The sequence below is a fragment of the Melospiza melodia genome, chromosome 1 (assembly GCF_035770615.1).
Source record: "Melospiza melodia melodia isolate bMelMel2 chromosome 1, bMelMel2.pri, whole genome shotgun sequence".
Classification (NCBI taxonomy): Eukaryota; Metazoa; Chordata; class Aves; order Passeriformes; family Passerellidae; genus Melospiza; species Melospiza melodia.
In genome coordinates this window covers 18,830,572-18,847,331 of record NC_086194.1, presented here as the reverse complement: position 1 = coordinate 18,847,331, position 16,760 = coordinate 18,830,572, and the positions used below count along the sequence as shown (strand labels likewise).

Sequence of the window (16,760 nt, the reverse complement as noted above, 5' to 3'; positions counted from 1 at the left end):
GAAAACCTTAATTATGACATGTAGGAGAAATAAATCTTTTGCACCTCTTTCTATATATTTCTAGGCTTGTACAATGAACCAGAATAATTACTGATGTCTATGATAAAAAGTGACACCTTTCTCTATTATGCTCTCTCCTCAGTAATGAATGAAAGGATGTGGGTGCTTCTTTAAGGTTTATAAATCAACATTTTTTCTAGACTAATCAGAAGAGAGCTTTAGGGACACCACTACAGCTCCTTCTCTACACTGGCTTTTGGACAGTGAATTTCAACAAATACATGTCCTGATACAGCATCACCTCACACAGTATTGAGATCATGGAGAATTCAAGTATTACAGCAGTTTTCTTTCCTGTTTTCAGATTTTTTTCTGTTGAAATTGATTTCCCACCACTCCATTACTGAAAAGTTTTAGTGTACTGAAGTCTATTCAAGGAAACAAGTATTATAAACTGATTAAATTTTCTTAATGCTACACTTGATACCAGCACTCCACTAATTTTCAGATTGAATTGTGGAGGTGGTGGTAGAAACTCTTTGTGCTCTACAGTCAGAAATTAGTTTTGTTTCCAGGTCTTTATTTAATAGTTCAAGATGAAGAGCTGATAATAAAAGTTAAGATCAAAAATGAAGCACAAATTCAGTTGCCTTCATCACAAATTGAAAATATAATGTAATGTAATGATTATTTTTAATTTTAAAAAGAAGTGAACACATGGGTAACCATTAGTGTGTGTAATGAATTAAACTACTGCTAAGTTATTCAGCTATAATTCAGTTAGTAATAATAAAGGCTACTGAGTAATTACTTGTTATTGTTCCCAGAAGAAAAGGGTACATTATTCTGAGGTTAACTATTGCAATAAAGCAGTAACTACAGAATTCTGAATGTATTTTTCCTACAGAAGTCTAGTCTTCAGACTATAACCCATATAATATAAACCTTGAAAGCAATTAACCTGGCAGGAGACTTAAGTTGTTTAGCTATAAAAAGCTGCAAAAGAGGGTATTGGCTGGTCAGACACTAAACATGTGAAGGAGGAGAAGGAGGAAAATGTGAAGTACATGAACTCAAGGTTTCAAGCACTCTTAAGGTGTATTTTAATATCCTTCATGAATAGATTTTCATATTTGAGTGAAACACAGGCCTGGGTTGTACTTGGTATAAAAGAGATGCTAGTTGACTGGACATTAGAAAATGTGATGCCCACCTACAAGAAGATCCAGAAGAAGGATCCAGAGAATTGCAGGTCTGTCAGCCTGACCTTGGTGCCAGGGAAGGTCATGGAGCAGATCCTCTGGAGTGCCACCACACAGCACACACAGGACAGCCAGGGGATCAGGCCCAGCCAGCACAGGTTTGTGAAAGGCAAGTCCTGCTTGACTGACCTCATCTCCTTTTCTGTGATGAGATGACCACTCAGTGGATGGGTGAAAGGCTGTGGATGTGCCTACCTGGACTTCAGGAAAGCCTTTGCCACCATTGCCCACAGCATCTCCTGCAGCAACTGGCTGCTCAGGGCTTGGCTGGGGCTCTGTTGCATGGGTGGGAAGCTGTTGGCACGGCCGGGCCCAGAGGCTGCTGCTGAATGGAATTGCAGCCAGCAGTGCTGCCCAGGGCTCAGTGCTGGCACAGCTCTGCTCAATGTCTCCAGCAATGATCCACGTGAGGGGATCCAGGGCACCCTCAGGCCCTGCAGACACACTGAGCTGGCTGGGAGTGTTGAGCTGCTGGAGGGCAGCAAGGCTCTGCAGGGGGATCTGCACAGGCTGCACTGATGGGCAGAGCCCAGAGCTCTGAGGCCCAACAAGGCCAAGGGCCTGGGCCTGCTCCTGCCCCTGCCTCACAACAACCCCTGCAGCTCCAGCCTGGGCAGAGTGGCTGCAAAGATGCCTGGAGGGAAAGGTGCTGGGGGTGCTGCTCAACAGCAGCTGAACATGAGCCACAGAGTGCCCAGGTGGCCAAGAGGCCAATGGCATCCTGGCCTGGCTCAGCAATGGAGTGGCAGCAGGGCCAGGGCAGAGATCATCCCCCTGATCATCCTCACTCAGCACCGGTGAGGCCACACCTCAAATCTGGGTTCAGTTCTGTGCTCCTCAGTACAAGAAGGACATTGAGGTGCTGGAGAGAGTCCAAACAAAGGCAATGGAGCTGGGGAAGGGTCTGGAGCACATGTCTGATGAGGAGAAGCTGAGGGAGCTGGGGATGTTTAGCTGGAGAAAAGGAAGCTCAGGGGTGACCTTATCACTCTCAACAACTGCCTGGAAGGAGGGTGCAGCCCAGTGGGAGTCAGTCTCTTCTCCCAGGTAATAAGCAAAAGGACAAGAGGAAATGGCCTGAGGTTGCCTTCATCTACACAGATCCCTGTTTTTCCAGCAGTAGCTTTTTCTTCCGCTAATGAAAATTTATTCTGCCTGATTGCTAACTATAATGAAAATCAATTTGCAAATACAACTATCATACCAAAAATGTTTCTAACAAGAAAATACATCTCTGGATAATTACTTAGCTGCACTTTACTTTTTATTAATGCTTTAATGGGTTACAGATAGTGATGCATTTATTTTTTAGTAGATGGTTATTTTATTAGTAGTTATCTATATCAAGATTAATTAAGAATGCACATAGCTATCATTTTACCACATGCATATTAATTTGTCAGAATAAACCAACCAACTTCATGCTAAGCAGCATCTTTCCATACATGCACAGATAACCCAAGTGCCCTCTCTACAATTCTTTGTCTACTAATAAATTAAGAGCAAATGTTTAAACATTAAACATGTTTAAATAAAAAGCAACCTCTACTTAAACCTTTAATTAAATTAAAGTCTTTGAGGCTTTATTTTTACTAACTCCCCACTCTTGTGATAGCTCTCTCAATACAATGAACTTTTCAGGTACAGAATGCAGTTACTTGGAACTTTAAAAGCACATAGAACATAGAAGGCATTTAATATTACTATTTTCTGTTTTCTTTTGATACTTGCCCAAATTTGTTAAATAAGTGTGGCTTAAAAAGCAGAAAAAAGAAATCTAATTATATCATATTGTGCAGATTACTAGTAATTGCCCCTTTCTTGTGTTGATAAATACATAGGTGAGTTTTGTCAGTAGATGATTCTATTTGCAATGGCTAATTCTCTCTTCTATGAATAGAGAAAAGTTCAAATTCCTTCTCAGGTAAACTTTCCAGGTACCTTGCAAAATACTCCATCTCTCAACTAAACTAGTTATACTTGTTTATAGATAGAAATCAGTCTTCAGTAAAACACATCTACTGTTGCCTGGTGATAACAATGAATCTTTAACTAGAGCAATAACAAGAACTGGCTTCACTGGTAAAGCATCATTAACAAGTAAGACAAGAAACAGCTTCACTGAAAGGATCAAACTAGGAGATTTTAGGGTCCTCAAAGAGGAAACTCTATGGCTTTTAAAATCCACTGTGATTTTTCCCTTTTGATCTAGGTGAAGCTAACTTACCTGTTGGACTCAGACTGTTCAGGCATCTCGCTGAGCTAAATACTAACATTAACACTACAATCATTAACACCACTAATAGTAACTAAGTTAACAGTACATGTTTTGGAATTGAAGAGATTCTTCATTAGAAAATGTTTTTTTTTTTTTTTTTTTTTTTAATATTTAAGACACTAAATGGCCAAGAAGGTCCTACACTTAAGCCACTTTGAAGCACAGACATTAGAAAACCTATAACTAGTAGGAAATATTAGAAACACCACATGTGGTATCAAATTTCACTTTTAAGTTAGACTTTATATATATATCCAGATAAGTTAACAATTTTAACTTACTCGGGGGTTATCTTGTGCAAGTTTTTGAGATCTTAAGGCAGACAATAATAAGAAAGTTACGCAGTCGTGCTCATTAGACAGACTAAAAACACACATTTATTTGAGTTGTACTGCCTTGTTGTTCAGACAGCTATTGGTCACATTGTACAGACTCTTCTCTTACTGTTGAATGCAGTTTTGAGATACAAATGGTAGCTTCTGGGATCCAGACAGCTTTTGCCAGAACACACAGATAAATTTCAGCGATGACTTGTACGAAAAGTAAGAAAGATAAGTTGCACTGTAGACATCTGCGCACAAATTCCTTGGAAGCAAAGTTGATTGAACCTGTCTCAAGAGAGCAAGCTGTAGGCCCCTTCCTCTGCTTGAATCCTGGAGGAAATTCAGCTAAGAGAGACCCACTGGGGTCCCTGGCAGAAATATCTCCTTCTTAAGTAAGGCATCTCTACTGGACTAGGGAGGAAATAAATAATGAAACATAAGCATCTCCCTTTTCCAAAAGGAAAATATAAACGGGGTTGAGGGAGGGGGAAAGAAGAGACACAGAGAGACAGATCATGGCAAATACCAGATTGAATTCCCTCTGGCTCTGCTTCTTAATTAGGGGAAGTCTAAGTGGAATATGAACAGATGGGAAATGAGCCACTCCTCAGCACAGACAGATCTATGAGCCACAAAGCCAGAACAGGGAGGATATCCTTTAAAAAATGAAGAGACACAAAAAATACCCCAGTCTTACCCTCCAAGAGACACAGGTTTGATGCTGTAACAACCCTTGCACCATCACTTTGCTAGGACACAGCTCCTCCCTACTGTGCCAGGAGCCAGCAGAGCATGTCTCTAGCTGTACAACGTTGGCGGTATTAGCCCCATCAAATTAATAAAAATCAGCTGCTTATACAACAGCATTAGTGAGCTCAAAATTCAATGCAGTAAGGGTCAGACTGCCCTGTACCCTTCAGATTTTCCCAGCCTTCTCCAACTCTTCCACGGTGTGCCTTGGATCTCTGTAACAATTAAAACATCTGTCAGCCACGCATACCCTGTTCCACTTAACAGCTTCACTTAGCAACTCCCTGCAAGTCTCCTGCTCAGAGTGTGCCAATTCCCCATCCACTTCTCATTTGTGAAGTTTTAATCTTGTGCCTGCTGGTTTTTGGTCTCAGGAGAAAGAAAAGGTTTTGTACTTTTAAAGTGTGAATACTTTCATGAGGTCATTTAAAGACCTAAATTACTTGTGTAATTACTTATACAACTGAAGACACATTTAACGTGCCAAACTCACAGATACCTCTACTAGATAAATTTCTCCATACATTCCCCTCTTTCTCAAATAGTTTCCCTCTGACAAGTCACTGTCTGGAAGCTTAAGTGCCCTTACATAAATGAATATATATTAAAAAAAAATCATCCATACTGCATCGACTAGCAGGCAACTAGAAATATTCATAACATTTTCAGTGCTGAGAAGCTACAAATCACAAAGAATTTGTCCCATACACATAATTAATTTCCGATAAAATGATAAAAGTAAAAAAAAAGAAAAGAAAAAGCTTTAAATATAAATTACTGAAAGCTACATCATTTACTAGCACTTAGCTTCCCAGAGAGTTCTTGAGAAAAAAAAGTTAATGAGTACACCCAAATTACATGTCATCATTTCACCCAAAACCAGGATATTGTTCAGCAAATTACATAAAAGGTTGTTTAATTTCGCTATAGACTCACTCTCTCTTCTTTCCCAAACCCTTAGCAATCTGCACAGAGTTTTATTCCCTACAACAGATATCTAACAGGTAAGGTAAAAGATTTTTTCCATAGGTGTTTTTGGGAGCTGATCTACAATTCTGTGACATTCACAGGAGCTTCTTCTGGAGATTTCAAGAAAATTTCATAAATTAGAATCCAACAGAACTGCTTCAATCAGAAGCTATTTCATTTCACCCAGCACTTCCTAATCCAATTTCTACTTTTGGATTAGGTAAATTCCAGAAAGGCAGTCCTGATTTTTTCTATCTTCAAAAGACCGAGATCTACCACAACAGTTTTTCTAATATTTAGCCATTTGCACTGCTGGAAAGGTGAGTTTAATTCTGAATTTTAATTATTTTCTTCTCTGGTCATTCATATTTATTCCTGAAGTATCTAAAAATACTCACACACTACTTACTTTTTAACTCTAACTTTTGCAAGTGCAGCAGGTCAGACTGTCACTCCCAACCAAATGGCATTTTCTATGTTCTTAAATTCCTTTGACACTTTTCTGGTATTTTTTCTACATCCAAATTTCAACTTCCTTTTTTAAAGACTACTAGCTTCAAAACTATATATAGTATTAGCTTCAGGTATAAAAAAAACAGATATCAAAAAGAAGTTAGAACACTTCCGATCTTCTTTTTATGCCTTCTAATTTATCCACCCTAGGGTGCAGTTACTTCTAATCTGAAGGTCCTCCTAGTACTAAATTCTCATCCTCTTTGACCTCTTGTTCCCTCTCAGTGCTACCACCTCCCTGAACAAAGCCCTCATCTCTGTAGTTCTGCACTCCTTTTTTAATCATATAAGCATTCATCTCACCACATTAACAGGATCTCATTTGGACAGGCTCAGAATGCCAGGTGATCAAAGTGAGTTTTGTACAAAATCTTTGACTTTATTCTGCTTCAACATTTGAACGGATTTTGCATCCTCTGCAAGATTTCACTACATGAAATGTCAATTGCTTGTTGACAATTAAATTTTGACTGTTATTTAATTATCCATTATTTATATAATTTTTTTTGTTTTTATAATAAAGTTCTGCAATAATTAGCATTTTAAAAGTCCAAGACAAAATATCATGGCAAATAGTTTGTAAGAAGAATCCTCAAGAGTCCTTAGACACCAACTCCTCCAAAACTCTTCTAATGCTTTATCCTTTGGAAATTTATTTTTACCTTACACATTGGTCAATAAAAATAGCAACCTATTGTAATTCAATAACAATAATGATCTGACACAATATCAGATATCAACAAAATTAAGCTAATTTCCAGAAAGGCTTTGATTATTTCTAATAGTAAAAAGTTAAGCTTGTTTGGAGCTATTTTATCTAATTGAAACTATTTTTGTGAAGAAAACACACGGAGCAAAGCCACTGAAGTACAGGAAGAACTTGTCCCCCATCTCACATCATAACTGCAAGCTATATTTATAACTGGCAAAGCATTGCTCCCCTCTTCAAAGACAAACTGCTGGTGAGGCTCTTCTTCTCTGCCCACTTTGCTTAAAATGTTCACAGCATGAATTTTTATCTCCACAGTGGGAGGCCAAGGATTAGCCCCAGTCTCCAAGAGGGTGGAGAGATTTAAAGGTCAATTTAATTAGCTCATTCTAATCTCTCGCACGCCTAATGTAAATGTCATTGTTTTCTAACTGCTACTTTAGCAGACAAGATTGTATTTTAGAAACTTTGAACACATGAACTGAGTGTTGGATGTAATACAAAAACTGTGTAACTAATTTTAAAAGGGATCCTAATAAAAATTGCCATTGAGCCAGACCTTTTCCTAAGAAAGAGAAAAAGGGCAATAGGAAAATTCTGGTGGCAAAGCATAGAGAGCTTTAGAAGAACAGTAATCTTTCAAACTGACTGGCTTAACAGCTTCTCATTGATTTAAATCTTCCCCGTTTCAAGACGTCTGGACAAAGGCAAACAACAGTTACTGGTGCTGTGATCTCATCCAAAAGCTGTGGAAAACTAAAATGAGCTTTACAAGCTCAACGTACCCAAAGACAAATCAGATCACATCCCAGACTATTTAAGAGTGCCTCTGGGCAAGCTTTGCATGAACAAATAGGCAAAAACAAGTGCACAGATGATGCTCTGCGATGACTGAAATCATAGGTCAGTGGAAAAGCCTGACAGTGGCTCATGGCTGTTGGAGGATGATGCACACACTGTCTGGCTGCTCTCCTGCAGCACAAGTCACAGTGCTGCTCTCTGGCCAGGCACAGCTCCCCAACAAAACAGACCTGGAGCTTCCCCCAGCCTTTTGTAAAATTTTTTTACAAGACTTCAGGAAGCATGGATATGGAAATTAGACCAGGATTACTGATTAAGAAGGACATCAGAGAGACAGTGTCATACAACTGACATAGATGCTCCAAAGTGATGTGCTGTAATTTGAAACAAGTTTTATTGTCCTGATTTTCAGGACAATGTTTTGTCAGTGACTTGTAGAGGGAAGAAAGGCAAAGCACTGGGCTTTTTTTAAAAACGGAAACACCAAGCCCAGAGATAGCTGGGTGGTCATACAGGGACAGGTAGGGATGACTTGTGGGTCTATTTTGTATGGTGACACTGCTCTTGCCATTAAGCAGGTGCTTACCTGGAAGTCCTGCTGCAGAAGCATGACCAGGCAACACTGATCTCTGACACTGGAAGGTCTATAAGGAATCTGACATGGAGAAAAGCATACCTGACCTACCAGTAACATGCTACAAGCACATTCAGGGGTGTATCCTCCCCTGCCTTTGCCAGATATATGGACAATTTTGCACAATGATTTCTTGTCAGCTCATAAGCATGGCTCTCAAAAGGCCTATGGTGAGTGTCATGGCACCCCCAAAGGATGAAAACAGGGCATCACTGGTCATGTGCTGCACCCATCAAAAATACAGAGCTCCTTCTATGATCTAGATGCGGATGCACACACTCCAAACACCTACGAACATTAATAAAAAAATTGTATTGAGGGAGTGATTACTATGGAGAAAGATGTGAAAAACTTTGACAGAGAAACACAAACAAGTTATTTTTTGCATTGAGCTATCCTTCCAGGAGAAAGGTGATAGGTTCCTTGACTTCCTTGAATAAGAGTTAATGAATAAAACATGAGAGTCTTTCCTAAATCAAGCTATCCTATTGAGACCATAGATCTGGATTTGGAGCTGTCAGCTTAAGGCATGCTCTTGCTTTGGAAAGAGTTGTGGCTCTTTTTCTGGAAGCCTTTTCCCTTTAGCCCTGCAAAGCTTGGCTTAATGCCTTCCTTTCAATATCTCTAAGAACTCAGGAGTACCTATCAGTTTGTTCTTTTGATGTTGCCAGCACATGCTAAATTATATTTTCCAGTTTGAATGCCCAGTTGTGAATGATACTCAGTTTAGCAAGGAACAGCCAAAAGCAAGGCAAATTAAATATTTTCTAGGGAAAATTGAGAGAAACCACAAATTAGAATTTCTGTTGCCATAGGTACTAAGGTTAACTCCCACCATCACTAAATTATTATTTGGGCTGACACTTAAGGCACTAAATCTTAGAACATTAGATTTAGATTGAAAGCTTCATTTTTTACATGCTAGAAAGACTACAAACAGCAGAGGTTTTGTTACTACAGCTGGTTCAACACTTTACTACCACCACTGCCTATACTCACATCAAACAAGATGTCAGCAGCTCTGAATGGTGACACCAATGTCTTGGTGTCAATGTCCATTTGGGATCCACAAACTGCATACTCTGCTATAGGAATCTCATCTGACAAACAAGCCCAGGAACTTTTCAGGCACAGACTTACCATGCTAAAATAAAATGACTAGCACTGGTATTTTCTTTACAAGACAGTTCTTGTTTTGATGATTTTTAAAGCACTTTATGGAATTAATTGAAGAGATTGTCTTAGGAATAAGCTCCAACTTCTAACATGGCTACTGCTGACCTTGCTGTGTGAAGTTTGATGCTGGAGGTGGCTTGTTCTTTCCCAAACCAAGGGCCAAAAAATAAAAGCATGAATTTAAGTGCAGAAGCACCAGCTGAGAGCATTGATTAGTATTTGTTTGTCTGAAGAAACATCTCACCTTGGATTGCAAAGTACTTAAAGTTCTTAAGATGATGTCTTAGGATTGGATAAGTCATGTAAAATGAACAAAAATATTTAGAGATTGAGGATCTGAAGTTTAGATACCTCAAAATAAAATTATATTGAAGGCTGACATCTAAAAAACAAGCCTGGAATTTGCATCGTTTTCCTGATGCCTTGCTATGAGCCTAGACTACAAATCTTTCTGCACAGAAAGCTCTGGGAGATACTGAAAAGTATCCTTAACAGTTTTATCAGAAAAAGTTGGACACAAGTTCATATGGTTTGTTATTAGAGAAATTGCTTAAAAGCAGGAATTCTCAATTATTTTGGATTTCAAGCTGTTATAAGGAAAAATGTTCAGAGAAATATCAAGCATAGGTAAATGAAAAAGAACTTACAGACCCATCTGCTTTGTCCTGTACAGAGAATCTCTACAAACTGCTCCTGCAGACAGGAAAAGTCAGCTCTGAGCCTGTCTCCTACTACCCTGAGTACCAGAACGTGCAGGGCAGTGAGCTGTGCCCTCCCTCATCCCCAGCAGAAGGCTCATCAGGTACCCTGGGACATGGCTGCCCTCTGGTATGAGCAATTGCACTTTACTGGGCAAGAACCCAGTCTTCCTCTTCTGCCTGGCAGAACCCAGATTTAGGATTCAGCAAGAGCTTTAAGCAAGAACAGATGTGTTGGAGCACAATAAAAGAAGTTTCCCTTCCCAGAGCAACAGCAGCAGAAGCATTTGTAACAGTAGTAGATCCTATTTTTCTACAGATTGTTGGGGGTTGTTAGGTGAGCTGTCTGCCTGTTAATCTCTCATAATTCTGAAGTTCACATAAACTAACCCTTAATTCTTCTAACAGAACTCTACTCTTGGATTTTCTAAGGTAACAAAGTATGTCAAATGACTTGAGAAGCAATCCCAAAGAAAAACAGCTATCCCATTAATTGGGGGAGAACAGGGTGGGGGAGTTGGTAGAGGGGGTAGAAATCTTTCTGTAGAATAGCCTTTGCAGTGTCTAAAGCTGAGGGGGAATGAAGAAATTAAAATTTAGTGCTTAGTGAAGGACTTTTCAATATCTGTTTTCTAATCACATTTTCTGCTCTACTAGAAACAGATCATGCTCTCAAGTATTCTCCCATGAATAGTAGAAGGATTCTTTTTCAATTAAACAAGAAAACACTAACAAAAATACATCATTTACCCTATCAAGGCAAAATCTGTCATTACTTGATAATTTGGAATTGACACTTTAAAAAGTAATCTTCAATCAGAGAACCATGTGCTTGTAACATCCAGCAGTACAAAACAAAACAATAGTCTCTTTCCCTTTGATAATTTAGTCTTTCTAAGTGGTTAAAATGCTTTTGAAGTTTTTCATCATTCAAATGCAATTTTGATTCATACTGACTGATCAGCAGTTGTGTTCCCCTTTTTAAGAAAAAAACAGCCAGACCAGTTTTTAATTTAATGCAGTAACTGTTTTAGAATTTTTTAATAGAACAAAGTTTCTTAAACTACATTAAGGACCTCATTTATCATAACAAGTTTGTATAGGAAATCTTTGAATGAAACTCAGTATTTCACTAACTTCATACTATATTTTCTACACTGCTGTTCATTATAAATCATTAAGCACAAAAAAGGCCACACTGTATTAGCAGCTGCACATGTAAACTTCACATGTAAACCACAAAACTTCAATCCCAGTTCAGTACTAAATATCTCTTGGAGATGCCCAACTAGCTAAGAAATATAGACAGATGCAAGACAGATTACCAAAAACATCTCAAAAAAGGGAGTTGGTTTGTGTCATGTCAAGGAAGGGAGTTCATTCCAGGAACTGTAATTGCCATTACTAGAAATGGCTTCTTGTAAGGCATGAACCATACACAACTTAAGGAATTCCTCTGACTTCTAAGTCCAGACTACTTGCAGGAAAAAGCCATGTACTTTGTGAGATTTAAATCTCTCTTCAGAGACATAAGGAGATCTCTGTAAGACAAGTTCCATATATTAATTATTTCACTAAGTGAACTAAGTCTATGTGTTAAACAGTCCACAAAATTACTACAAAATGAGAAACACAATGTAAAGAATTAAAATTAGTATAGCCCACTACTTAGAACATATGCTACCAATTTTTTTCATAAGGTAGGTTTTGTTTTATTAGTGCTTACTCATAAGGAAAGACTTTGCCCTCTGGAACAACTCATCAAGGATAAAGGATATCAGCAGAACATTCTGAAAACAAAGGCATTTAAAATGAATGTTCTTTGAGACTGTGACTGATGTCTGACTAATGAACAAGGTAATTGGTTTATTTATCTAAACCAATCCTTTCTGGCTCAATAATGGGAATGATATTGCTCACAGTTGACTAGGACTCCCTTCCTGAGAATCACTATATAAGAAAAACTACCAAAGAAAGTAACTCAATATTTCTTCCATAAGATTTCCCTTACTTTTACACTGCAAATAATTTTTTAGTTCCAGGTTTGATCCTAAGAAATCATTTTAACCATCAATAATTGGAATAACTTCCTAGGAGACAAAGGTTTTCTGAAAAAAAGTATATATATTACATTCCCTTTTTAAATCACAGAGACTGTAACATTAAATTGAAAGCAACTTCTACTTTTAATAGGGATAATCCCTATCTTACACGTGAGGAGACAAATTTTCTTTAAGTTTAGTTCTGTAAAAAAATTTAATTTTGAAAATGAGTTTAAAATACATTAATATTTTAAGCATTTAATTTATTTTCTTTTTAATCAGATTAGTCCAGTAGAAAAAGAATTCAGAGTGATAAATTGCTTGGGCAGAGGAAAAAAGCAATAGTGAATTATCTTCCCTTAGGTTAAAATTAACTATCTTCTGTTTTTCACTAAATATGCTTTAAATACCAAAAACCATGAGGTTTTTTTCCTAATACATAATTTTGTTGTATCAAAAACCAGGATGTAGTTACATGTTCTTATTTTGGGTTTTTGATTGTTTACATTACCAAAACACATAGCTACAAAGAAGTATTTTTGGGTTTAATCTGAAAATATGGACAATTTATCCAGTGACAGTTACTTAATGCTGCTTTATCATTGTTATCATTAATAAATCCAAACAGTAGTATAACATAGTTACAACAGGAATTTCTGCTGCAGAACAGCAGTGCATTTCACAGTGCTGTGGAATGCAGCATTTTTGATTATGCCAAGTTTGCCAGTTTTAACTCACTGTAGCATCTCAAGTGTTCTACCATTTACTGAACTCTACCTTCCACTGTCTAGTAATGTCAAAATGCTCTAAAGACAGCAAGCATGAATTGACATCACAATTTTAAGAGCAATCATGTCTTCCTTCTTTGTCAAGAAAAATTAAATCTTCATATAAAGGGATCAAATAACTTCTCAAACAGTAGGATCCTGCTTGGTCCAAGAGCAGAACTGAACCAGGAATGCCATTTGATACATCTATTTAAACTGCTGGCCTCAGCCTCGGTGCATTTCCTTTCAAACAGTTCTTCATAAACAGGATAATGAAAAATCATGGAACATGGAAAGATCATGACAGCTCCAAAATAAACCAACAATCCTCTTCTCCACTGACTGGCAAAGTGTCTTAGCAAGGCTACAGTGGCTGTAAACTGAGATTCATAACCTAATCTCTGTCTACACCCCTGCACATTTTAAATCACCTATCCATTTCTAACACATTGTTTGATCCTGAAAAGGGGCAAATTGGTAAAAAGAATTGTTGAAGGACTCAGATATAGATTTTGGCTGCAACATTCAGTTTACTCCATGGGCAAGAATGGGAGTGTTATTGTACAAATGCATTTTGTACCATTTGTTTAGCTACTTAAAACCAATTCTTAAAAATTCTCTTAATATATCTTAGTGACATTATAAATATAACTGTAGCTCACATCAAAATAGCTTAAAAAAGCAAAAAAGTATGAGAGGAAGCAGTTACACAGCAAGCATTCTTTAGTTCAGGACATCTTGCAGTGTGACTGCAGAAGGAATTATCCTGTGACTGAAATGCTGTGCATTAGGAACTGTTAATGGAAAAGGGAACTATCAGTGAGAACTGGCAAATCAGGCTGAAGCAGAGTTCAGGGACTTTCTTCCGCAAAGGCAGAAAGAAACTCTGACTACATGGAACAACCCTGCCAAATCTAGAGCAATTTCTTGGTTTGCTGTATCTACTTTACACAAGCAATTTGTTTCCAGATCCTCTTAATGTCAGGAAAATGAGACATGATGAAGTAGGATGAAGCTGGCAGGCCATAGGTCACTGTCCTGTAACCAAAAAAAGCATGAGGGGAAATAAAAAAAAAAGAAAGAAGGCTGTGGTCATTTCAGAAACCACATCTCATACAGACAGAGCACTGAAGAAACTGTTATCTAAGCCACTGGGCTGAATACAGAATCTCTTGCCAGAGGTGTCCAGACATTTTTCCTCCTTATTGCAAGAAGTCTTACCCTGCAGCTTCAACAAATGTGGCTTATATGGAGGCACTCTAATGAGGAACACAGAGGACTAAAGATGGCACAAGGGCAGGAATCAGAGGAAAGCTGGGGCAGGCTGAAAGGTTAAACACAAATGTGCATTTCACCAGTCTAGGCTTTTTCAAAGTGAACTTACCTGAAAGTCTTGATCATCAATTCCAAATCTCTCTCTCAGATTCCGAAAAACCATTGGACAATATTCTTTAAATTTGAAATGACTTGGCATGTTTTCTCTGAAAGAAGAGAAAACCAATTCAACTTCATTACTTCATTCATGCATATATAATAAGCAACTTGAGAATTTTGTCTCAAAGCTGTTCATAGAAAGCTCAGGATAACAATCCTCTTACAATTTCTCTTCTAATGCTTTATTTTTTTCACAGAGATTGGGTTATCTTGTTTTTTTTCACAATGCTTAATGAATGTTTATTAGCTTACTATAACATCATTATGTCATAGCTAAGGAACTACAACAATTATGAAATGAACACAACTGTATTTTGACAATTCTGACACATGGACTCAAAAGAAGAAAAGAATGCTTTCCCACTGCCCTAAACTTACTTCAAAGGTGAAATCTTAGATTGGATTCTACAAGAACTACTATACCATCTGCGACATCAAAAAATACTAACAGTGCCAAACTTCAAGAAAATTTCACTCATTCAATAGAGAACTAGTTTTAATATCCTAGTGTTCATTTTAGACTTATACAATAGAAAAGTTATTTTCACCTTTGTCACTGAGCTGAAGACCCAAAGTAGCAGAATTTTTCTTTTCTACCTATATTCTTGAATAAAATTCATGTTATACACACATCAATATTAACAGTTTTGTATGTCTGTACATACTGTTCATTAGGCATTTTATTTTTAAGAGACAATAGATACTACAGGAAATTACCATAATGCTTTTGAAACATCTATATGATGGGTATGATTTTGTATTATGGAAAATAAAAAGCTGAACATTATTATTCACATTTGATATAGGCTTTAGATTTTCATTCTTATTCAAATAGAACACTTAATAAAGAGCACATGAAGTTATATTTTTAAAATACACAAATTCTTATACAGCCATAAATAATCACACCAAGAAAAGATCACCTTCAGTATCTAATGTACTCATAAGGCAATAATAAACCATATGGAGGAAAAAATTCTACCCAGCAGCCTTTGCTGTTGCTTTTTAGAACAGCACAGACGGTTATGTTTATCTCAGGATTAACTTAATCATCAAAACTTCAGTTCCATGCACTGAAAAATAACAGAGTTCATAGTACTTCATAAAAATATCACTACCACTATCCACTTCTGCACAAAACTGTTACTTGTACTTACTTGTTGAAAAGGTGATTGTCCACCTTTATCTTTGAGTATGCTTTGAAATCATCTGGCATCAACATAACAGGGATTTGAACATGGCTCAGTTCATTGATCTAGAGAAAACAGAATATATTTAGTTGCTGCTGTCTTTGCAAAGAATGCTACATATATGTCTTAATCCTGAAAGTCTACTCTTTCCTGTGTATATATCCCAGGAGTGAATGCAGGTAATGGAAGAATGTAAAAGCAGTGTTATTCTTTCCAGATCAAACACAGTCTCAAAAGTGACACTTTGGAAGAGAAGAAACAGCATTCCATATTTAGACTTGTTTCAGAAATAAAAAAGTGCTTTAAAGCACAGCTGGAGCGTACTTTTTATGGAAGGTCAATGACAATGCCACCAAAATCCTTTCCTATACCAACACATTGTTCCTATTTTGCCAGTCAAGTTATGCCTTCCAAAGATAATTCAACTTTTTATTTCCAATGACTATTTACCCCTGCAGCTTATGAAGAAATTTTATATGCCTGTGTCTTGAACGGTTTGTAGAAAGCAAAGTGAAATTTTGCATGCACGTGAATGTATGTATTTTCAGTTCCATAAGCAGAAGTTTGTTTCTTACAGTAGTGCAAAACTCAGATGAGTTTTTGTAAGTCACAGTATTCAGGCTTTTTTTGATTGTTCACATTAAAAAAACCATTTAATTAGATAAATTTTTGCTTAGAAATAAAGGTGCACGTTAAGTCCTAAGGTTTTCCTTATTTTCTTACATTGATGTGAACCACCTACTCTCTCTAGCTTTGAAATTAACATTGTCAGTACTCTCCAGATTAGGAATTTTCCATTTATATTTCTAATTTACTTCTGACCACATCTCCATTATAAAATGTAGACAACTTTACCATGACCTAGTTTGTAGGTATGTTTTTGGTATTGCATGTATTAATCTACCCTTACTTGACTAAGTAAGTTTAAATAGAACATGATAAATACAAGACAGAATTGTTAAGCTTGCAATGGTCCTTCCAAACCAGGAATGACATACCATTATAACAACAGTCACCAAATGCCCATGACACATGTTTTATCCATGTTTTTATGGCACTCTACACTCTGGTCATGCATCTTAATTTACCCAGTCAAATCTTTTTGCTCACATAGAGCTCATTTTTCTCAGCAGCTTTCTACAGGGTTTAGAGCAAAGTCCCACTCTATAAGAATGGAAATGTACACGGGGGCTGGAGGTAGCAACACAGGTGTG

The 16,760-nt window shown here is 37.3% G+C and overlaps 1 protein-coding gene across 1 annotated transcript in view; it reads right to left on the bottom strand.

Moving 5' to 3' along the window:
- Positions 1 to 16,760, bottom strand: part of PIP4K2A (phosphatidylinositol-5-phosphate 4-kinase type 2 alpha) — a 107,761-nt gene that overhangs the window by 35,026 nt on the left and 55,975 nt on the right. Inside the window, exons 2-3 of the mRNA XM_063150097.1 lie at positions 15,514 to 15,611; positions 14,307 to 14,403 (exon numbers count right to left, since the gene is read on the bottom strand). Of these exons, the coding sequence (XP_063006167.1) occupies positions 14,307 to 14,403; positions 15,514 to 15,611 (195 nt within the window). The remainder of the gene's footprint in view (positions 1 to 14,306; positions 14,404 to 15,513; positions 15,612 to 16,760) is intronic.